At 38.9% G+C, this 24,574-nt stretch overlaps 1 protein-coding gene and 1 long non-coding RNA gene across 6 annotated transcripts in view; one reads left to right on the top strand and one right to left on the bottom strand.

The window, feature by feature from the left end:
• Positions 1-274: 274 nt before the first annotated feature.
• utrn (utrophin) overlaps positions 275-24,574 on the bottom strand; it is a 274,929-nt gene continuing 250,629 nt past the window's right edge. For 4 of the 5 annotated variants that reach the window (XM_073874808.1, XM_073874811.1, XM_073874809.1 and 1 more), the window contains 6 exons: positions 14,536-14,760; positions 13,626-13,845; positions 9,386-9,452; positions 9,159-9,245; positions 7,862-7,887; positions 275-1,478 (listed from right to left, as the gene is read on the bottom strand). In XM_073874808.1, coding sequence (XP_073730909.1) covers positions 1,470-1,478; positions 7,862-7,887; positions 9,159-9,245; positions 9,386-9,452; positions 13,626-13,845; positions 14,536-14,760 — 634 coding nt within the window. In that variant the 3' untranslated portion in view covers positions 275-1,469. The remainder of the gene's footprint in view (positions 1,479-7,861; positions 7,888-9,158; positions 9,246-9,385; positions 9,453-13,625; positions 13,846-14,535; positions 14,761-24,574) is intronic. The other variant, XM_073874812.1, reaches the window with a different exon arrangement.
• On the top strand, positions 21,398-22,980 carry LOC129434315 (uncharacterized). Its single transcript, XR_012372821.1, has 3 exons — positions 21,398-21,598; positions 22,303-22,409; positions 22,489-22,980. It is a non-coding gene; the product is annotated as an uncharacterized lncRNA (long non-coding RNA).

The raw sequence follows: 24,574 nt of genomic DNA, 5'->3' as shown, positions 1-24,574 counted from the left end.
ACAGAAAATGTTTTTATAACTTAAAAAAAACTTTATTTAATAATGGACATCCCCAAAGGGAAGTTTTGCTCACTTTTGGGTACCAATATGTCTCCAAAATATAGTTAGTAGGCACACACACACATTTTTGATCATAATAAAGCAACAGTTTTCAATAAAAATGTGTTTTAAATTTTGGGGTAAAAAACTCTTCATTTAATAATTATGATCTGTTTGTTTTCTGCAACAGCTTGAAAATATAATATAATAAAAACACAAAAAGCACAAGGACACATTCATTATAAAAGCTTTATTTGGAATAAAACATGAAACCTCATTACATGTAGTGTGGTGGGTTTAATCGATCTATGTCGGGTCAGAACAGCACAGCATCGGTGACGTTAAGACTTTAACAGGTCAGAATCAACGTTTTGCAGATGTTACAGTAACGCTAAATTGTAACGCTTCATTGACAGTATAGCGCGACACAAATACACCAATGTAGAAACGTGAAAAGGACATTTGGAAAAATATAAGCACAACCTAGTCTTCAGGGCAGATTACTCACATAACAGGAGCAACGTTTTGGACCAGATGAAAACATTTCACGCTAATGAACCAATGAACGAAGGATGATATCTGAGGTAGCAAGGCAATCATGGCTTACTTCTAATTTTTTAAAACATTTATTTATAAAACTATACTACACAAAGATAAATCATCTTGGGCCAAACATCCTAGAAATGTCCAACATCTTTTAATAATATAATCTTTCTACACGATCCAATGAGGATTACGGCATCTATCGCCCGCTCGTCTCCTGGAATGGATGCTTTATAGGCACAAAAGGGTGTTTTTGATGCATCTGAACATTAATGACATCTGTGCGTGCATTGTGGAAATGCAGTGACTGTTCAAACACACGACAAACATTGTGGAAAAGATAATTTAAAGAGTTACAGCAAACACTGGCAAGAACAAAAAAAAACAGGCTGAAATTTTAACGCAACGACGTAAAACATGTTTCGTCTTCATATTCACTGACACATATGAAGCTTTCGGACTAAACTAACAACCTCTCTAATATCTGTAGAAAGATAATGCGTGCTGATTTAACAAAGAAAATAATGCAAACTGTTCATGTGATAACACTCTTGTTCCTGGTGAACGCAAAAGAAAAGCATACAGGATACCGAATAAATGACTCCCATAACCCTAAATAATCACTGGAATATTAAAACAATGGGCAAATACACCTCACGTACAATCTACATGTTAATCAAATGTACAATTGCATAGTACAGAGACAGACGCAGTAGTAATAGCCATTAAAATGAATTTTATGGTCCAGTTCCAGAGTCTTTGGGTCCATCTCAGTCTAGGAAACAGCTGGAAATCTCCATCTCTGGAATGGCAATATTGTCACGTCGATTTAATGTGGAGCTCTGAAAAAATGTCTGCTCCTCAAAGGGAGTTCCTGTCGACAACCTTCACATCACCTGCACAAAAACATAACTTATTTATTAAAGGGCACATATTATGAAAAATCAATTTTGGACATAAATGTGTGTAAACACAACCATCCAGTGGCGGTCCTGGCTAGATTTACGCCCTGGGCGAACCATCCCTTGGCCGCCCCCAGAAAAAAAAAAGAATTACCCCCAAATCCCGCCACCAACATGTATTATTTTATTATATATAATCTTAAATACAAAAAGGTAACAAGAACAGAGAAAAACAAGATAAATAAATGTAATACAGTATATAAACACACACACACACTCCTCATCAGACTACACAACCATGTCTGTTGGCCATGGCTGTGGAAGTATCTGACTCCTCATTTTTGCCAGTGGGTGCTCTAACTTCAAAATATTTCAGAAATGCCCCTGAATTTACAATTAAGATCCAATATGTAAGTTAGATACACTTACATCACACATGCATCAGTTACCCAATTAAAATGACCATAACACACATTTTATTAGTTTATAGGATGTTAACAAATGCTAAGCATACACTACAAATTATTTAAAAAGCTATATCACTGTGTAGCTTACAAAATGGCATGTCAATTTATATTAGAAGTTATTTAAGTTCACATATAGCGTATAGCAATAAAAAATGACACAGTCAGGAGGTCTGTGTGAGTTTGCACTTGTTGTGTTGCATTTAGTTGCATGACATGGTGCCTCAATTCTAATAGTTGCTAGTTCAGCAAAACTAAAACAAAACAAAAAAACAGTCGTGTTCTGTGGCTAATAGGGAATGTGGAGTTGACGTCACGCGATGTGGCATTATGTGTAATCCGCCATATTTGCAGGCACGCGTCCTATCCCGCTGTATTTGAGTTCATGTGTTGGAGGTTGTTTTTGTATTTTCTGTCGAGATTTTTATAAACTTCGATATGTTTGGTCAGTACTGCTCGATCAAGCAGGTCACGCGATCGTTCAGGGAGGAAACTGAACAACGGAATACGTTTTTCCAGCTTTTATTCGTGGAAAAAACAAAGGAAGCCGGTGCAGGAGCTGACGAAAAGACGCCGGATCGCGTGGTTTGCCTGCTGCAATCAGGAGAAAAACATTTACTTTTCCAAATAAAATCCCTGCATCAGCGAGAGTGTGTTCGCTGCATTTTCAGTCATTCAGTAATTTGTGATTAATAAAAGTAGAACCACTTAAATTGTCTTGTTTTTATGCTAACACTGTCAAACTAACTTGCAAATGTAAGTTATTGGTTGATTCATTCATTCATTTCTGATCACCCTAAACACATGAGTTATAAAAATAAATATTTAGACAATTTTGACGATTGTAACACACATTTTTTTTATTAAATGCAACTGCTCAAATCCACTGCTTGTGACTCTTTAAATAACAACGTTAGCTAAATATTTAGCATTTTTGTTTTAATAACTTGGCCAAAACAGAAGTGCCATCTTTTCAACATGTGTTGATTCATCGCACAGAATACAACGGAGAAAGTCTTTTATAGAATCATTAAGGTACGTAGGTATTAACACATTGTCAGTAAATAGCTGGTTTGCCAACCATAAGACTCCAAAAGAAGAAGTGTCACCTTACTATAAGCTTGAAGGGATTTATAGCTCTTAAACTCCTGCAAAGTGTAAATAAAGTCCTGCAAAAACAAGGTAATTGACCAGATATGTAATCGGAGGTCCGTAATCCAGTCTTGGGCTGCTAAATCATATGGATCTATGTTGTTTATTTGTACAAATAAAGTTTTTTGGCAGTAGCATTTAGTTTCTCCCGATAGGGTCCCTTCTCTTTTTCTTTCAACGTCTCGATTTCTTGCGTTCTTCTTCAATTTTACCTAGTTTTAGCTTTACATGCCCACAATTAAATGGCATAGCGGTCGGCGGTGCCTCTAAACATGGCGCCCACGTCCCATAATGCAACACTGCGGTGACGTACATTAACATTCCCTATAGCAACATATTAGCAAGAGAGCGAGGCTAATATAAATAACATTAGCTCGTAGAAATCGGCATACCTTTATCTTTTGCCCATTTTTCCTCATCTTCTTTTCTTATTTTTCTGACCTGGGCAACTTATGGCTTCTTTGGTCTTTTAATTTGATCCATGATGATGAAGACTCGACATCATTAACTTTGCATTACATTTTGCCAACAACAACGTCCGTTCGCCCGTCAATCAACCGGTGTCACGTGACGTGAGTCACGTAGATGACTGACTCTACAGATTTTTTTTCTCACAAAATCCAATTGATAACATGTTCGTAGGTATATGGGTCTATGTTAATTTTAGGAATGAAAAATAAAATGATTTTGGAAGCAGACGCAGCAGTTTGTGTTGTATGGCCTCTGGTCTGGGATCAGTCTATCCCTCACTCGCCCCCCTTAAGGCGAGCGATCGTTTTGCAGTCGCAAGCTGTTTCCCCGCCCCTATGGGCTCCCGTGCCTCTTCTGACACGCACACAACCTGTGTATGACTCTTAGCACTAACTTGAGATGGAAATGAGCATTTGTCTAAAAAACCGCTTGGATTTTTTTTTTTTTTTTGAGTGCGCTCGTGCGCCCTCACATAGATTGCGCCCTGGGCGTTCGCCCACATTGCCCATAGCAAAAATCGGCCCTGCAACCATCCTACAAAGGAAAAATTAAACCATAGTCATCTCTTTAGACATGCTGTTTTCATTCTCAGGTTAATGTGATGTCACACAAACAAAGCCCCACACACAGACACTCACTGACTGCTTAATAAAATAATTAAAACCAAAATGTGCTTGTTAGCATGCGGCTAAAGATACTATTGTCTCAGACTGTATTCACAGGAATCAGATCTATTTCTAACCAAAAGCGCTCACTAGCTGTGTTTCCATTACAGATTTGCGCAAAACGTATGCAAAAAAATTTTTCACTAACCGATTATATGCAGCTAAAACGTATGTTTTTTTAATTGATGCATATAGGCTTATACACTATATAAAGCATATATATATATATATATATATATATATATATATATATATATATATATATATGAATTATACAACAGTTCTTTCTGGTTCTCGAATCTGATTGGCTAAGAGCTATACGATATTGTACTGATAACGGCACTGTAACCGCTTCACCTTTCGTATTATTCCGCCACCTAGTGAATGGAGGTCGTAAGCAGGCTCATCTCTGAATGGAAAAACACAGACGCGCTGTGTGAATCACTCTCCGTGCGTCTCATTAGACTAGCTCATAAATCAGTCTGTGAATCCCCAATCGGAAGTTATTATTCCTTCAAAGATCAGCGCTCTTGGATGTTACGTTAAAGTTAATGGGAGTAATGTCTTGTCACATCGTGTGGACGATTAACACTTGGAAAGAGGAATATAAACACTCGTTTTTTTCTGGAGCTATATCTTTTATCAGAACGCGAAAACACCGTGGAACTGCAGGTAAGCACCGCAGCTTTTAAATGTGGACATTGATCATTTACTGTATCGTGACGTGACTATTAAAACATGTTATGAGATATCGCCACTGGTATATTTATAAGCAGCATGCAAAAACATCTCTCTGACACTTATAAAAAACCGTTTTATATAGTACTGACAAGAACAAAGTTTAATAATAATAATCGAGTGCTCGTATCGCGTTAAGAATAAATGAGAAAGCAATAGTAACGTTACACAAGTATAGTTTTATTCACTTTTACCTCGCGCCAAAACAATAACAAACACAAAAGACACTAAATATGAATAAAAAAACAAGTACTAGTTTGATCATGACACCAAATACTGCTGATTTGATCTCATTTTGACGATCATAAACAAACAAGGCCAACATGAGAGCCGGGGAATCCCTTTCAGAGATGTAGCCCAGAGAGGGCGGTGGTCAGTGGGGCGAGTGAACACTGACGTCCGCTCATGCTTTGGTTCTCATTCGTACTGAATCTCACTAAGCAAACGTTCAAACAGGCGCTATCTTTACCAATCGACTGCAGATTTAAATATAATACAGATACATTCTCGACTGAACTAATCTTAAAACTACACTTTGTGACCAAGAAACGGTAATATAAAGTAACGGCTTTTCCGTCCATTGAGTTGTTATGAGCTTCAAAGCAGCCAAAAGTTTTACCTGTCATTCTGGCCGCCCTCAAATCCGTGGCGGAAGAAGTAGTTCTCAAACAAAGAGGCTTTTAAAATAACTCCGTTGTTGTTTTCTAGTTTTCGTTTTTCAAACGTGTGCCGTCGAACTGTTGTATAAAAGCAATATCGCTCTCGGAGTCGTGTGATATAGCTCTATATCATCACGGCTGTGATTGCCTCCGGCACTCGGCCTGCGGCCTCGTGCCTCTGGCCTAATCACAGCCGTGATGATATAGAGCTATATCACACTCCTACTCGAGCGATATTGCTTAAATATACAATGTAAACAAGGTTCAGATATTTCTTTCTTAACAAACGTGCGTGTTCATAGGCACCAATTTCTTTTTCCGCCGGTGGGTGCTCTTTACAACAACAAGCTATGTTAGGTTACTTAGCAACGGCAGACGGTTTGAACCGCCCATGTGCTATAAAAAAAGAAGAAGAAAGTTTCGCAGTCCCGTTTTCCACATGGTTTGAGATGCAAATGTGAAGCAATTGAGCATATGTGCTTGGCCATATCGGTGGGTGCTTGAGCCGAGCCCCGGAGCACCCATGGGATCGGTGCCTATGTGCGTGTTTATTGTAAATGTCGCACTTGCATTTGTAAAACAACGCACAGTTTAAGTGAGGAGCTTTATTGGGGTTATAATGTTTCTAGCAGCGCTAAAAACGCGTTGTGATGGTGTACTGGTAGTGCAGATTGATACTTTTTTTCGCAACCTTGAGTGACTAAGAGAGAAGATCTTGCCTTATTGTTCTGCCCCAAGCCAGCAGGTCATCACTGATATCAGTTGCCTCCCTTTGCAAATAGTGCCCAAAGCTTTTAAACGTGGCTGAAAACGGCAGCTTTTTTTCAGCTGAGCGCTTTGGTTTTTGTGATACTCCTGCTTTGTTTATCTATCATTGAACGATGGGCAGGTTAGTTGTTGTGATGTTTGTCCCGCCCCTCCTACACTGTGATTGGACGGCCGTGTGAGAACTGAGATTGACGAGCTGAGCTTTTCAGTGCTAAGCACGGATAAAACGCAGAGCGCCGGCTTTCAGCATGGAATAAACGGAACTTCCATTGGAAACAATTGAAAACATTCACCGGGCACCGGCGTAAAAGCTTTGGTGTGCACGCCCCCTTACTCCAAATCTGCTGGCTGTTTGCGTTCACACGAACTTCAGGGTTTACTTTTTAAGTTCGGGCGGCCCGCCTAAGCTGGGAAACCCTATCGCCTTAAGTAGGTCGTCCAAAAAATAATAATACTTTGCTGCACAAAAAGCTGTCAAGTGCATCTTGGAGAATAGTGCGGACGCGCTTCACACCTCGAGTGGGCACGCGCCACGCGGCCAAAATGAGAAAGACGTGGTCCGTCATGACTGGAGGATAGCCAGTTGATAAAACGCGTGTCCGTGAAAACTGTAAGTGGATTGTGTTTTGGGGTTATTTAAGTCTGTTATAGTTCTTGCAAATTTAAAGTAAGTTAGCTGGTGATTTTTGTTGTTTGAGCAACCTGCTAGCTAAGTTTCACGTGCCTGTTGATTCGATATAATTGTTGAGCGCTCTTGCTCACTTTATTCATGTGCATTATTTACATGTTACAGTAGTTACACTCCTTTAAGATCATGTAATTAATAGTGGGAAATAATCAGTTTTCACAATTTTGGCGCTATCTACGTTCGCCAGACGTTCTACAACATCTGCTTTAGTTTGTGTTTATTAACCGTTTAGTTTCACTTCATCACGCAGCTATTACCGTTAGAGGTAAAAACATTTAATTCAATAATAATTTATTATGTGTTCATTTTCTGTCATAGTTTCTTCAAAATTAAGTTTTATTTGAGTGTTTTAAATAAAAATATTTTCATTTTCATCATGACGTGTACGTCCTGCCCCTTTTATTGCCACGCCCCAAGACACGCCCAACCCTACCACCTTAACTAACACATTTTCTGCTGGAAACCCTGAACTTGAAAACATTTCACTGGGCGAGATTGTACTTCACATATGCAATGGCGCTGCACCGCTGCGGTGGTTATGACAACCATCACATCCCTATGTACCACTTGTTAAAAAGCCTACCGCTAACATGTTTACATCTAAAGATTATTTATAAAAAAGAAACCAAAGAAATATTAATTTGAAGATTCTGTTATCGTGAACATGATGGATTATGTATCCAACGGACATAAATCATGCAAATTAAAAGAGCATTTCAACAGGTAAGTAGTGTAACTGGTGTCACAAACTATGAAATGTGGCAAATCTTACCTTGGGTCTGGAGGACACACTTGACGCTTCACAATCCAAAAGAAAAAGAGAGAAAGATTCAATTAGGACCACACACAACCAGCAACCGTGACAGTCCTGACAACACATTCACATTCTGCACAATACAGTCACATGTTTCATTTAGATCCTTCACACTAAGACTCATGGGATTGCTTGAACTTCTGAACACTGAATGAATTGTTTTAATGAACTCTACAGGGAGACAAAAGTGATGCGGCTCCCAACACCTCTCCCTCTTTTCTTCATTAAAACATTCCCGTCAAACAAAGGACATGGAAAGAGCTCAATATCTTCAAACAAAACAAAACTTCACCACACATAACCGCCCAATACAGAATAAAATGACAAGGACCGAAGATTAATGTTTTCAGGTAGAATACAGAATGAGGTACACCAATAACACAGAAATATTATCAGTCATAAAAACACTTTAATACTTTGGCAGAGTCTTAACTTAAGACTATAAACGTATCTTCAAAAGCGGTCAGGTTTTCTCTAAAACTATAAAGCTTGTTTAAACACTATTTTAAATGAAAGCATTGAGACTGAGTGAATAGTGAAGTTTCTGGCAGACTGACAGGTGTGTGTGTGTGTGTGTGTGTGTGTGTGTGTGTGATGGTGCAGGTGGAGAGGCTGAGCGAGGGAGAATTTGAGACGTGGGTGGTAAAGAAGGTTTATATAAAGAGTATGAGGTTGCCAGATTGGAATGGATTTAGACATAAAACTGCAGAGAGAGTTTGCGACACATTTTATAGCACAGTTCCTCATGTATATATACTGTACATTAACAACAATCTCAGTTTATGAAGAGCTGAAGATTTGTGCAGATAAAACTGAAGTGAAGTGATAAAATAGAAAGATAAGCAAAACTGGAAAAAGAGAGAAAAAGATGTTAACTGCATCCCTATTTCATGCCAAATAGTATGCAGGATTACAATACTACACATTGAAAATAGCATTCCCAAAGTGTCAATATAGCATACTATTCAAAGTGTTAATGCTCCTGAAGTTTCATTCAGTTCCTTTTAATACAGTTTTCAATTACGTCAGGACTCTTTTAACTTTCTTAATAAACAGTCCTGGTCTTATTGAGCTTTATCTAGTGTGTAAGTGTCCTAATGTCTACAACAGTATGGCAATGGGATGCGGCCAGTGACTTTTAATTCCACACAAGGGATGAAAAAGATGAAAGTTGCAAATGAAACCCAAACGAAAAGAGTATGAGATGGCATGTAAGTGGCGGATTGTAAGAAGACAGACAAAGCGTTAGACTTACGAGAGCATGCAGGAAAACTGTGGTTAATCTGTTCCATAACCTCAGTCAGATCAGAGCTTATGTTAGCACATTCATCCAGAAACTCATCTGAGAACACACACACACGCACCAACAAACACACACGCGCGCACACACAAAGACAGAAAATACATTCAACAGATGAAGAGAAACAGAAGAAAATCAGTTCTTAAGGTATTATCAGCCTTTGGTTTGAATTTGTGTTGTACCTGCGAAATCGGTTTGTCCACCTGAATCCGGATGAAGAGAACTAGAGGACGTGCCATTTAACTCGGGCTAAAAGAAAGATAATCATTATTTTAACTCTTATCACAATTTCAGAAAGACAATTCAGCATTAAACATAAATATTAGTATATTCTTCTATTGTGAAAACCACACAGACATAAATGAATATTCCACTTTCATAAAAATCTGATAATTTATTCACCCCCATGTCATCCAAGATGTCCATGCCCCTCTCCGTTCAATCGAGAAAAAATGTAGTTTCTCGAGAAAAAACACTCCAGGACTATTCTCCATATAGTGGACCTCACGGTTTGCAGTTTTAAAGGACTCTAAATGCTCCCAACCAAGGCATAAAAATAACTTCTCGTCTTGCACAAGCCTTGTGATGCACCCACGTGACCTTGCGTAGTACGTAATCATGTTGAAAGTTCACGCATGACCGGGGTCCGAAATTAACTTTTTGGCTCACCTGCCACGGGGACTGGTAGATGAACAAACCCACCAGCCAAGCATATTTTTTACCGGACAGAATAATAAATAGCCTTTCTTGTCACATATACATTCATTTCAGTTGCTGTGTTCATGGTCACGAATGTTCTCAAGTTTATCGTTTTATTTCTGATGACAAACGAGCTGTTCCTGTTTTTATCTTTAGCATACTGGCGACACACCGAACAACAACCTCAGAATCATATTGTAGCCAGCCTCTTGAAACTCCATTATCTCAATTTCTCACAAAACTTTCTTTTTTTATTTAACTCATCCCCCTTTTCGTTTGTGAGTTTTCATTTCAAAGGTTGGCTCACTCCCGGTAAATGTCGCCACATATCAGCTAATATGCAGCAGATAGCTGCAGACTGCAAGTTAGCTGCAGTACTAGCAACAGATCGTTTCTAGTGCTTCAAGTCTCACGGCACTGTTTACCCTTCCAGCCCCCAACACAGTGTCGCGAGACTTGGAGCGTAGAGACATTTTGTGGCTAGCTCACCTCGTCCCCAGATTAGTTACTGGCAAACACATTATATTGCATAACTATTTTGGTTTGAAAATCACCCGCCAGATTGGCGTGTACCCTTTTGAATTTAGTCGCCAAACAGAAAACCTACCCGCATTTGGCGCTGTGTTAATTTCGGACCCTGCGCATGACGTATGTAAAACAACCGCTCCAGTGGTTACAAGTGTGGAAAAGGGGAGCGTTCTGACGTTGTTTTTATGTGGAATGATAATAATTAATGTCTTTGTGTCAGTTTACTGTTTAAAATGGTCCGCAAGTGTGTGTTTCACATATTTATACCACAGGTCTGTTGAATGCCTGATTCTGATTGGCTGAGAAATGTTCCGTGGGTGTTGATTATTTTTCCGTAAACCGCACACCTGACCTGTCAAATGTCTTAAAAATAGACACCAGAGTAATGTTTATTAATTATAAGAAAATAATGCACCCCGCAGTGTAACTGCACTCCGCTTCACGTCGTGCCGCATTACCACCTTGGTGTGCATTATATTCTTTTATTACACGGCTCTCTGGAATGCTTGATTCTGATTGGTCAGTTGAGACATTTGCAGGTTCGTTCTTTTCAAATAATAACCGCTCCAAAATAATAACGCATAGCCGGTACTACTTGCACGAGTAAAATCGCTCCGCGCCAATAAAGATCAATAAAGATTACTGTCTGTCTGGCGCCATCTTGTGACAAACACTCGACAACCACGACAAGACACAGACAGCTTACTGAGACTGAACTTGACAAAATAGAGCATGACAGCTACGAAGCCATCACACAAAAAAATACAGAATGGGGATTAAAACTTCTCAAAGACTGGCTAAAAGAGAAAAAATGGAGACAGACAAGTATGAAGCAGAGGATCTTAATAAGGTATTACGATCATTTTATGCATCTGTGCAAAGTTTCGCGGAAGGATAAAAATGTTAATTTAAAACAAATATGCCAATAAAACGTTTCAAATTCATATTCATGTCCAGTTTTTTTTTCTTATGTGGCAAGTAGCCGTGTAATAAGCGGGATAATGTAGAGGCAGCCGGTAGTTATTGGGAAATAAGCCCCTTCAGTGTGATACAAGACCCTCCGCTTCGCGTCGGGTCCTGATCACACTGTCGGGGCTTATTTCCCAATAACTACCGGCTGCCTCTACATTATCCCTTACATAATTCAACGGCCCGTTGTCAATTATTCCTTATGTAATGTGTGACTTTTCAATGTGATTACATAACACGTAAGGCTGGTGCAAGATGAGAAGTTCTGGTTTAAACATTTTTTTTTTTTGACAACTGTTACACTAGATAAGACCCTTACGGCTCAGTTGGGATCGTTTAAATATGTAAACTGTTGAGATCTATTAAATCCACTATATGGAGATGAATCCTGGAATGGTTTCCTCAAAAAAACTTTATTTCTTCTGGACTGAACAAAGAAAGACATAAACATCTTGGATGCCATGGAGGTGAGTAAATGATCAGGATTTTTTAAATGAAAGGGGAGTAATCCTTTAAGTGCGTTACCATTACCATTCAAATTGTGTAAATTGAAATACGCACAATGGAAGCACATCAGTTTCACAAAAGTTTTGACGCTCACATTTGCCTGAAAAACACCACAAGGTGGTTTTTCAGGAAATTCAAAAAAAAGTATAAATATTGCGAAACAGCTATTGAAACAGACTATTCGCAATACGCAAGAGTGATTCTAGACAAAAAAAAAAACGTATGATTTCTCAAATCGCTCTTGCGGTACTTTGATCTGCGTGACATTGCATCAAATTGAACGCTAGTGCGGTCACTGCTATACGTAAAGATAACAGTGGCGGCTGGTGACTTCTTTTTTCAAAGGCGCTCGATGCAAAGTTCGTCACTACATGTATGTAGACGTAATGTCTGTGGTTCGTAATTTCAAAATATTATTTTAAATTCTGTGCGTTGAGTGATCCTGTGTGCATCACGTGTTTTGTCAAAATAAGTGCATGATGTATAAGCATCAAAACCATTTATGATAAAAGAGATGCTCGCCTTTGCCAGATACTTGCATAATCTCATGCGTAATCAGAGTTTAGTGTTAAGGGAGTGTCTTGCGTGTATTTTGTGAACGTAAGCGTCTCTTTTATCATAAACCGTTTTGACGCGTGTTTTGCCAAAACACGTGATGTACATGGTTTACATGACGCAACAAACACATATTTTGAATTTGTGCCAATCGGATGAGCAGTCACCAGCCGCCACTGAAACCTACCAACATCCATCACCATGACTTTTGGTATAAGAGGGAAAATTACGTTCGCTCAATGAAGAAACTATTGCAAAAGTTTTGTGTAAGTTTGTAATGGAAACCAGGCTACTGTCTTCTTAAATAGGCGTGATAGGTCAGTGACATTACTGTTGACTTTATCTGATGCCAGAAATCTCAGTGCGAAATGACTCACTTGCCTTTTTGGATATGGAGTTATATTGTTTATTTAGCTAAGAGCCTCTGACACGACCATATGGCCAAACTGAATCTCAGTGCAGTAAATCAACACCTCAAGAGACCCAATAAATGACTGTTACACTAAATCAGGATTCACTAAACGACCCGTTTGATTCATGCACTCGTGGAGGCGTCTGAGTTTGCTGGCATTGCCGATTAAACAATAAAGCCAGCTGAAGCGTGGACCGGTAGTGGTTTATATAGTGTGATAAACACTAAACCCGACCAGAGACTGATGCATGTTAAGGTAAACTAACACTGAAAGACTGTAACAGCGCATTCACACAGGACGTCAGCGTTGATGCTTCACAATGGGCGTGACATTACTGCCATGATGACAACGGCTAATCACATTCACCGCAACACAAAAAGGCGGCTTTTGACAGCTAGTTTATGATACGAAATGAATGCTGATTTGGTTGCACTAGGGATTGATGTTCCTCTCTTTTCTGGTGCTGTGTAAATCCAATTGTGACCTGTGCTGGCAAAATGAGTCATTGTCTAATTTTGAGCTACAGGGAAAAGAAAGTATAAATATTGATTTTGGTCAAAATTGAGTTTTTCATATAAATGAGAACATTAAGCCCTCATCTAGTGATCCCAATGCTCTTAATAGTCATTAAAATTATCTTTCTTTTTATGTTTTCTGAGAGGTGTACCGTCCTAAATCTTTAATCTTAATCACAATTGGCTTGAAAGGCAAGTAAGGCACAGCAGGTCATTGTGTCATTCATGGGCATTACCTGATGCAGTAGTTGGCGTAGTCGGTAGAGTTGGGACTCTAACTGTTTGTTATGATCCTCTAATATCTGCATGCGAGCCTCCAGTCGTCCCTTATGCTGTCTCAGGAGTTTAGCTTCGGCTAACAGGTCAGCTTCATCGGGTGTCCCGCTAACAGCTACGGCTCCCGCACCGGTCTGCCCGTGCTGCTGCCGCAACTGTTCGTACTCTTTCTGAAGACACCTGAACAAGGACAGATAAAGTGGGGACGTTTAACGCTGTATGTAGCTGACAGATTCGAGAGTTTATTGTGAGTTTGATTTATGGCTGCCGGATGCTGATCCAGTTCTTTTATGTTTGAAGTCGGGGGACCAATGAAGGAAAGTGAACCCACTTATACATACCTGTACAGATGCCAAACCCATAAACAAATGCTGTGATCAGATCAACTTGCAACCCCTTTCACTTATCAGAAAGAACTTACATTTCATGCATTTTTTAGACACTTTTATCTAATATGTTGTATTTACACATACGTTGTATTTAAGATATACATTTTATTAAATGCATTGTATGTAAATCAAGCAAGTCCAACGACAAATGTAGTGTTGCGCTGAGGCTGTAAACGAATCACTGACCAATCGGCTTTTAGCTCAAGGCTGGATGTCATTGTGACGCTTCAAGTAGCACAAGAGTAACTTTGTGACATATAAACAATAAAAACACCACAACAGGGAATACTTCAACACACGCAGCTGGTTATGACATATATGGATGGATTTTCTAAATGAATCATTGATGCTCTCATTCATTACTCTTTAATGAATATCCATGTCTTAATAATTCAGTGAAATTATTTATAATGTAAATAAAAACAATTCAAGATGGCACAGAGAGGCGAGCCGGTGCAAAACTGTAGTAGTCATAACCTACCGCTGCTCCTCCTCCAGTCGAGCTATGACTCGCTCCAGTTCTCCTCGCTCCTCCCGCTCCACTGCTTGCAGAATCTGGGCGGGGCTCTGAAGTATGTAGGAGGGGCTGTGGACATCAGGGGCGGGGCTTCTGATGATGTGGGCAGGGCTTTGGGGTTGGCTATAGGATGATCCCTCCCCTCCTAAAGTCTGACAGTACTGCAGAATTAAAGCGTGCTCCTCGTCCCTACAGAGAGAAACAACTTTTCATGAAGAAAAATTCCTAGCATGACTGTGAGTGTGATCGTCACATGCAAACTTTTGCTAAAATTGTTTTTTGGCATGTTACTGGAGCTTGCAAGCTTACATCAGAAGTGCACACACACACACAAGTCTGTTTTATATTCTGCGACAATACTGATGTTTGGAGGTTTAGTCGTATCCCTAACCTGTTGTTTAAGCAAGCGTAACACTAATTCCAGCTTTAGGAAACATCACGAGAGAGATTTGAGAGAGATGTGTGTGCGTGCGTGTGTTAATGTGCTGTCACATCATGCATCATGTAATGTCTAACACATAGAGAGGCATAATTAAGATACATCGTCTTCAGTACCACAGTGTTACAAAGCATTGGCACGGCAGACAGGTGAAAGTGAAGCTGACTGTGAAAATGACAGAGGAGGTTTTGGATGCAGGTACTGCTGTCTGAACAGATGTGTGGAGAATGTGTGTACACACATCATCTCATGAGTCTGAACCAAACCCTCATCTGAATGCACACACACAACAATAAGAGAGATTACATGAGCACAGCATCAGAGCGAACCACTAACAACCTGCCAACACCAGCAGGTGCTGAAGAAACAACAGACAGATTTAGATTACAATTCCTTAAGGAAACTGCAGCACTGGTATGTCAACAGGAAAAGAGCCCTAAACAACCTAATCTCTGCTACATGTCATACGTTTAGATTTTGTTTCCTTTAGATAATTAAAGAAAAATTACACAAATCTGCATGGATTTCTTAACTCTTTCCCCGCCAGGAGTTATCTCCTCAATTAAAGGAATAGTCTACTCATTTTCAATATTAAAATATGTTATTACCTTAACTAAGAATTGTTGATACATCCCTCTATCATCTGTGTGCGTGCACGTAAGCGCTGGAGCGCGCTGCGACGCTTCGATAGCATTTAGCTTAGCCCCATTCATTCAATGGTACCATTTAGAGATAAAGTTAGAAGTGACCAAACACATCAACGTTTTTCCTATTTAAGACGAGTAGTTATACGAGCAAGTTTGGTGGTACAAAATAAAACGTAGCGCTTTTCTAAGCGGATTTAAAAGAGGAACTATATTTTATGGCGTAATAGCACTTTTGGGAGTACTTCGACTCGGCGCAGTAACACCCTCCCTCTCCCATTATGAGAGGGAGCAGGGGAGTGGACTTTTCAGGCGAGTCGAAGTACTCCCAATAACATATTTAATATTGAAAATGAGTAGACTATTCCTTTAAGACAAAAAAACACTTCCCTGCCAATGAAGAGTTTTTATGGCAATCCATATTTCCACTATTATCCACTAGGTGGTGCTCTTACCCAACTTATAAATTACAACATTGGTGCTATTTGGCACTTAAAATGGTTCCCGTTATGATTACGAGCCAGTGAACCACTTTTAGTGCTATTTAGCACCGTTTGTTTTAAGAGTGTATTTATGGACGGAAAATTTCTGGAAGGCATTCAACTTTTGAGAAAATCATAAAAAATGCTGCCGCTGACTGGCAACTTTTTTTTTTATTGCTGGCAGGGAAAGAGTTAGGTGCGATTCACATTTTGCATCTTTTGCGCACTCAAGTTCGTTATTTCAAATGTAGGCGCATGATATGCGCGCTCATAATGGAAACAATGCGGTCGTGTCGCACACGCGGTGCGGTGTGTCACACACATGGTTTCCAGGCGCATCCGCACCACATCGAGTTAAAAACATTTCAACTTTCTAGAATGTCGCAAGTGCACTGCACGTCATGTGACAAGAACCAACCGACAATCGCGGAAATGTGAACCGTCCCTTAAAAAGTACTGTTTATAAACTGACAATAAAAATGGCAAACAAGATAAGTAAGAGTTCCTCTAGGTTAGTAGGGTTATAATTGCGTTCTTACTTTAAAAGCACATAAACAGACCCAGCAAGATGGAAAGGGATATTTAAAGAGGCCTCTGGTCATGAAGAAATGAGTGCATGTGTCATGTGTGTCTCTACAGAGCATCAGTTAAATCTCTCTGTCACATTCAATCAAAAGCAACATCACAGACTGAAGTCCCCTGACAATACTCATCCATCCTCTCTCAATCTCCTCTTCATTTTCCGCTCTCTCTCTCTCTCTCTCTTCTCTTTTATATTCGGCAAACACTTCTGCTTTGATTTCAGGGAGCGTCAGGTTTGATCACTTGAAAGTTTCTTTGGTTTCTTCATTGTCATTTTTTTAACTCGAGTAACTCAATTCAAATTTCATCCATGGGTTAATCTATGACACCTGTCATGTCATTTTCACTCTGATAATTTTTTTTAATCTAAATTCTCCTGTTCTAAGGACCATTTCGATTTTTTGCACTGTCACATTAGTTATCAAACCCCGCAAAATCGTATTACTATTTCGAGTAAACATTATACCACTGTCATAAAAAGACATCACTGAATTACAAGATTTTAATGTAAAATAAAAGTGAAAGAATCAATGATCAACAGCTATGATTCTATCCACCATTTTGGAGATGCGCATAAAAAAAAAACACTGGATGGAAATGCCAAAATGTGCATAAATTCTAAAAATTGAGTCTGATAAATTTATTATCTGAAATTTATTAAAACATGTGCATGAACTACAATGAAAACGTTTTAACTGAATAAATCCCTAGATGCACATCAAAAAAGTTACGTGACTTTGCGCGTTGGACGGCATAACTGGACTAACCAGCTTACAGAACACATTGCACAGCATCTAAAATGCAGTTTTGGAAGTTATGAAATGAACAGGTTAAGTATTTTATCTCAATGGTTTGGTAATATAACTTTACAGGACTGTCTTACTTGACTGTCAACTCAAACAACAGGAATCCACATCCGAAAGCAGATAACAGGTGTAGCCTATAGTGTTACCTCTCCGGCTGCACGCTCTGAGGTGATTATACACCAATACAGTGGCTTTAAGTCCAATTTATAGTCGTGCGTAAGGTCTACGTCATAGCTACACTGTAGGCTATCCGTAGCCTCTGCGTGGGCTGACGTGCCCCTCGACAAATTTTTAACAGCGCGTCAGTTCTACGCAGACTGCAAGCGCTGTGATTGGTCCACAAGAACCCCTTGCGTCAGGTAAAAAAAACTCAACCTACGCCGTCGCAGCTACATCTTAGGACCTACGCTCAACTATAACGAGCCCTTTACACTTTTCCTACAGATATATAGCACCAGTTTTTCAGGAGAAAATTTTGCTCTTTGCTCACTGGATGGAAACACTGCTTAATTTGCAAATATTTAATGCGCTATTCCAAATATGTGCATATATTTAGTACGCAACTTTGGATGGAAACAGCTATTGAAGATCTGCCATTGAGAAACTAAGGCTTGGGCATATTTGACAAAAAAAATTGATAAATTTAACATATTGTGACAATGCGAAAATGGTTTTAAAAATATACCAGATATTGTTTAATGTAAACATAAATACCTTCTTTTTAGAGTTAAATGTTGTCATGATATCACATGTGTGACCTTGCAGTAAGTCATTATGAGATAGAGAGAGAGAAACAGAGTTTGATGTTTCTTCTGTACTTTGAGAGTCAGATCTTCCTCTCAGGAGAAGAACTACAGGCAACGGTTTATTAACTCAGTAATGATGATCATGTGCTTGTACTGTGAAGGACATCCACCACACAATATCCCCTTACACACTTCAAAATTTCAAGAGTGACAACCGCATTTAAATGTGGGAGTAAATCCCCTAAATGATCGTTCAACGTCTGTACGGAACAAGACTCACTGCTGAAAATGTGATGATTGACACACAGGTAACCATAGCGACGTTGTGCCGTCTCGGGTGGTTACCATTCACTGCTTTCAACAAAGTAATATTAAAGTGCTATGTTCTGCAATTTTAATAAACCCCCGCCTGGGCCTTGTGTGTTGTACGCATTTGTGAGGCTGCTCCACAAAACACTGTGTTGCAGTGCTTCCACGTCCACGTCTTTTCTGTGCTTACATCCCGTTGTGGTGCTTAACCGTTTATGGCTTTGGTTTTATTAAAGTGAGAAAGTGCAGGTCGCAGTATTTTGGTCTTTGAGGTAAAGCGTATGGATTTATGTCGGGATTTTGTGTTCTCTGTTTTGTCTGGTAACACACGTAAGTATACGCTCATACCTCTGTGATCTTCAGCACCAGACTTTTACACCTTCTAGGGATTTATGTTTTCAGAAGAGAGACCTGTCATGAACATGATGCACCTTTAAAATACTTTATCAACAACTATTTTTTAGTTCTGTACACAATACGCAAAGTGTGATTGCTGCCATGTGTACGAGGCCAATAAAATTTGAATGTTTTTTAATGATGTGTGTATCCTTTTAAAGAGATCATATGCTATGGCTTTCCTAAAGAAACAGTCAGTAAAGGTTTAATGCACCATAAAGTCTTTTTTAAGATTTCATGATCAGTTTCATGCCCTCACTAAACGTTACAAACTGTTGCTTTTATTGCTTCTGTCCATATAAGATTTATATATGTGCTCGAGCTACTATATGTTATCATCCACATACTGCTGTAGTTTATCAGGATGTTAAAGCACATTTCTCTTCAACATAAGCACATGATTTGACACATTCTATAGCTCAGCTGGTAAAGAATTGAGTTAGCAGTGCAAAAGATCATAGGTTAGATTGCACACACACACACACACACACACACACACACACACACACACACACACACACACACACACACACACACACACACACACACACACGCACACACACAAACCATAATCTCTCTTTCACCCTTGATTCTGTGTTTCTTCATCGCTAAATAAATCTGACTTCAATAATTTCTGTCACACTGTCAAACTGCTTTTCATTTCATAGAATGGCTTTTTCAGACTAAACCCCTAAACAAAAAAAATGACTAATCTGAGTCAATAGAGTCATTTTAAAATTGCCAAAAGGAATGGATCTCCCAGCAGGTCCATTAACTCGACATAAAAATCTTGAAGAGCCGTGTGACAGGAGCTAAGATGACTCGATGTCTTGTTCTTATCGGGCTATACTCGGCTCTACCCGTCTTAAGATCTTTGCACATTGGTACCAAAATACAAGTTTGAAAAGTTTAAAAAATAAATATGACTTCATGTTGTTTCAATTACGCTTGCACACTGCCTCCGAAATTTTTGTCCGTGAAACTCACCGAGTGGTCCGGGGTGCCCACCGACACGCCCACACAAAAATCGCCGCAAAAAAAAAAAAAAAAGAACCCACAGGTGTTTTAGCATTCGTTGTAAACTTGTTGACCTATTTTTCCAAACGCCTCACACCTGTACATTCTTCTGTTGAGAGCTTGAATAATAGTCACTCCAGCCCAATTGGTCCCGATAACCCGCCTTTGCCAATGGCAAGAATACAAACAACGTTCCCGGCGTGGAGTAATATCGTACCTCACAGCACATCTAATACAATTCAATGGAGTTGGACAAAAACTACGATAAAACCTGTTGGAATGCATCCTTTGCAGCGATTTTTGTGTGAGCACACCAGTGAACACCCCCGACCACCCGGCGAGCCCCACGTCTTTGTAAACGAAAGTTTAACTCATTTTAGGAAGGATTGTTCCAGTGCACCATACACACATTGTAGAGGTGGTGGGTAATGCAACAAACAACCGAAAATTCTCGGGCCAGCATCATATGTCCAAATTTCAGTCAAAACCGTTCTATTTCATCATAAACAGGGTTTTAAGTTTAAAATACTAAACTTGTCCTTTAAAAAATTTGGATCAGGCACACAGACACACACACCTGTAGCTGAGCAATGAACAGACAGCAGCAACCTTGGTCAAGTTAGGAAAACGATAGCTTGTTGCTATTCATCCATTCGCAGTGAATAGTGCTAACTTCACTTCATTTTGTATTGATTAGCAAGTTTTTTTGCAACAGATGTATTAATACACATTGGATACAGTCTTGGATAACAGGATAACAAACACGAAAAAGCACATACTGTATAAAAATTACAGACTACAGTGTGCAAAGGTCAATACAAAAGTCAACTCAGTCAATTCAAACCACACCAAAATGATGCTTGTGCCTCCACCTCTAAGAACCGATCCTCAAAAGTCTTTAAAAAGCATCTTTACACTATAACTTAGGGGCTGTTTACACTTGGTATTAAGATGTGTTTTCATCGATCGGATCACAAGTGGACGAGAGAGACACATCACGTTTACACCTGGTATTTGAATCCGTCTCTTTTGTCCACTTTCGACCGCTTCTGTGCTGAATACTATGAGGGGTGGTCTGTGAGACGGTGGGCGAGTCTCTCTGCTGTCATTAAAACGCGAGCTGGAGTAATTATGAGTTTATATGGACGCAAACTAATATTATGTCGGAGTGCATTGCTTGTTTAGCAAGAAAACATGCTGCACAGTGTTTTGTACATGAGTATGTAAGAGCTTTCTTTGAATTTTCAGCGCAATTGATGAAATCGGATCGCGCAACTTTCACACGCTTTCAAAACGAAACTACGGAGATCAGCCGCTTAGTTTTATCAATGAAAGGCTAAAAATAGCGCTGTTCACCGAATGTTCACGCCAGAAGTCAAAAAAGACAAAATTACAACCTAACTATACACTCTAAAAACCGTTGGGTTATTTGTTTTACCCAATAGGTGGGTTAAACATATTGGGTTGTTCTGTTGGGTTATTCCTAGCTTGTATTGGGTTATTTCCCTAACAACCCAGAGAGTTGGGTTAAATTCGGGCTCACGTCACGCATTTTGATTTTCAATGGTCAACAGGTGCCACTGCTGAGTGCGGACAGACACGAGAGGTACGTTTTAAAATATATATCTCTGTGTAATGTTTTATTTTGCTACAAAGTGTCTTTAAGCTCTATCACACAGTAAACTATCAGCCACGTTTAAATAAGTGTACAAAAACGCTGTTGTGTAGTTTTTGTCCGTTACACCTGTTCCATTGATTAACTGTTACCGATGCCAAACGCGTTTTTAAGCCATCATAAACGTAGAGAGACATTGCAATTTATTTTAATACTAAACAGCACCAACAGCATGGTCCCTTATGAAAATGAATAATTTCTTCTATTATTAGTAACGTTATTTTCATGATGTATTGATTGCCATATTGCTTTAACCATGCTTTCTGTAACAGACAATGCTTTTTGGTTTAAAGTGTAGTAAAAACCGTTTTTTAACTTTTGTAAGGGATTCAACCGGCTGTTTTTTGCTCCAAATATTTTTTTAGCCGGTCTGTGTTATAGACACAGAGCTGTAATATAAATGTGATTCTGAATGGAAATGTCTTAAGAAATGACTCGATGGCATTTTATTGTCGTTTTACCTCAGTATAACCCCTGATAAAGCGCTGTTTAATCATGCACGTCTGTTTACTGTAACCCCGGTAACGGTTGAATTTGCAATTCAGCGCCATCTACTGTCAAAGTGGAGTATTTATTCAGTGTGCCAGATGTGTTTGCTTTGAGATTTAATTAATTATTCTTTTCTTTACATGTAGACATTCTTGGAGATGTTGCATTAAAAACCTTACAAAATGGCCAGCAAGATGATTCAGCCTTCCTACAGTACCAAGAGGCAAAGCAAACATTTATTAATTTGCAACCTGTAAGTCTCATTTATGACACTTAGTTTTTTTTATCCTGTTTATGTGTGCATATGTACATTGTGAAAATTATGTCTTCAGGTCAGAAAACAAACATAATTCAGTATTTGGAGGAGGAGGTATGACGAAGACCCCATTTCCTGCTATGGGATGAATTTGAATAATCACAAGCCTTTGTTATCGTGGGGAGGCATGGCCCTGGAGCAAGACCAGAAGTTGACATGTGCTTTAATATTTTTTTTTTTACATTTTATACAGAGTATCCCAAGCCTTTCACTACTGTTAAGTAGTTTCTGTAACACACAATACATTTTGTACCATGTGGTGTTTCCTGAACACACTGTCACCTGCTTAAAGGGACAGTTCCCCCAAAATGAAAATGTTCATAATTTTCTTCCTCTCCTGTTGTTACAAACCTGTACACATTTTTTTGTTCTGATGACCACAAAGGAAGATATTTTGAGTAATGTTTGAAACCAAACAGATCATGAGCCCCATTGACTGTCATAGTAGGAAAAAAGAATACTATGAAAATGAATGGGGCTCATGATCGGTTTGATTTCAAACATTCTTTGAAATATACCTTTGTGGTTATCAAAATAAAGACTTATATACAGGTAACAACATGAGAGGGAGAAAATGATGACAAAATGTGTGAATTATGCTTTTAAGCAGTTTTTAGTTGGATAAGATTGAGTAGATTTGTTTTGTTCTTATGTTTTTGTTTATTTATGTATGTATATATTTATGTATGTGTGTATGTATGTATTTATGCTTCTATACATGTATGTATTTATACATTTAAATGCAGGTGCAAATGACTAAATGAAATTAAAGCATTTTAAATGTATTTGTAAGTTTTGTATTATTTATTTATAAAGCAAATAATAGTAATAAATAATAATAATAATAATAATAATAATAATAATAATAATAATAATAATAATAATAATAATGGGGTTAAAACAGCACTGCAAAAATAACCCAACAAATTGGTTATTTCATAACCCAACTAATTGGGTAAAACTTTCTACCCAATGCATTGGGTTAAAATAACCCAACAATGGGTCGGTGCTATAGTAACCCACCATTGGGTTATTTATTGGGTTATTTTTAACCCAACTGTTTTTAGTGAGTAGTGATTGTTTAACTAACAGCTGACTAGTCTCGCGTAGCCAGACCTTCAATACTGAAAGTCTGGTGTTTTTCACTGCTTTTTCTGGACAAAGCCCACCCACGAGCTGTTTGACCGACATGTCAAACAACCAATCACAGTTTGTTTCATCTAGCGTCACGTTTCGGACTCCCCACAAAAACGAGCCGGCTGGCAACAAGTCAGTTATTGAAATAACCAGCCGCAACCAATTAGCATCTAAATAAACAACATTACTCACCATAGAACAACGTTGTGCACTTCATCAACAGCCACACCAATGAGACGCTCCCGTTAAACGTCTGTTTGAAGCATATCTCTCCACTTTTTAACACATACAAGCAATTCAGGAGAACCAAACTTTTTGACTCCACTAACTGCCTCAAGCAAAACTCTTGGAGTCTATGCAGCGAACTTTGCATATTTTTGAGAATCCAATGTTTAGCTGATCATGATAACTGCTCATTATTATCCACGTTTCTCTTCCTCAATGGAACGCCAGAGCTTTGTTTTCCAGGGACCGAAACTAATCGCGACACTCGCGTCTCCTGGAAATCCGGTTTATTTCAACCAATCAAAGACGACTTTGACATTCTCACAGGGTTTCCAGAAAAGTGTACAAAAAACATCAGACGTTTAGCCAACAGTCTGTGGGTGTGACGTCTGAGGCTGAGACTAACAGCTGACCAGCTTAGGGAATCTCTATGGCTAATTTATAAGACATATTGCTTAATCAGTATGTTGTTTTTCTTGTTAATTGAGTCTTTTTGGGTAGCCTATCTTATGCCTAGAAATAGTCAAGGAGGTTGAGTCTTATAACTTCCTTCAAAGTTTGATCAATTGTGCATATTGACATGTGCAACAAATGCATATAGGGTGTCAGACTCATAGATTTGCGTAATTTAAAGTTCAGGTTTTAAAGTTTGGGTCAACCTGTGGCACAGCTTTAAAGCTGAAACTTATAAAATCCTATCAGAATCCCATCATTCTTTTTTTATGTATTATAGAAGTATC

The sequence above is a fragment of the Misgurnus anguillicaudatus genome, chromosome 13 (genome assembly GCF_027580225.2).
Source record: "Misgurnus anguillicaudatus chromosome 13, ASM2758022v2, whole genome shotgun sequence".
NCBI classification, from domain to species: Eukaryota; Metazoa; Chordata; class Actinopteri; order Cypriniformes; family Cobitidae; genus Misgurnus; species Misgurnus anguillicaudatus.
The sequence above is the reverse complement of the archived record's forward strand: the minus strand, read 5'-3'. Positions and strand labels throughout refer to the sequence as shown.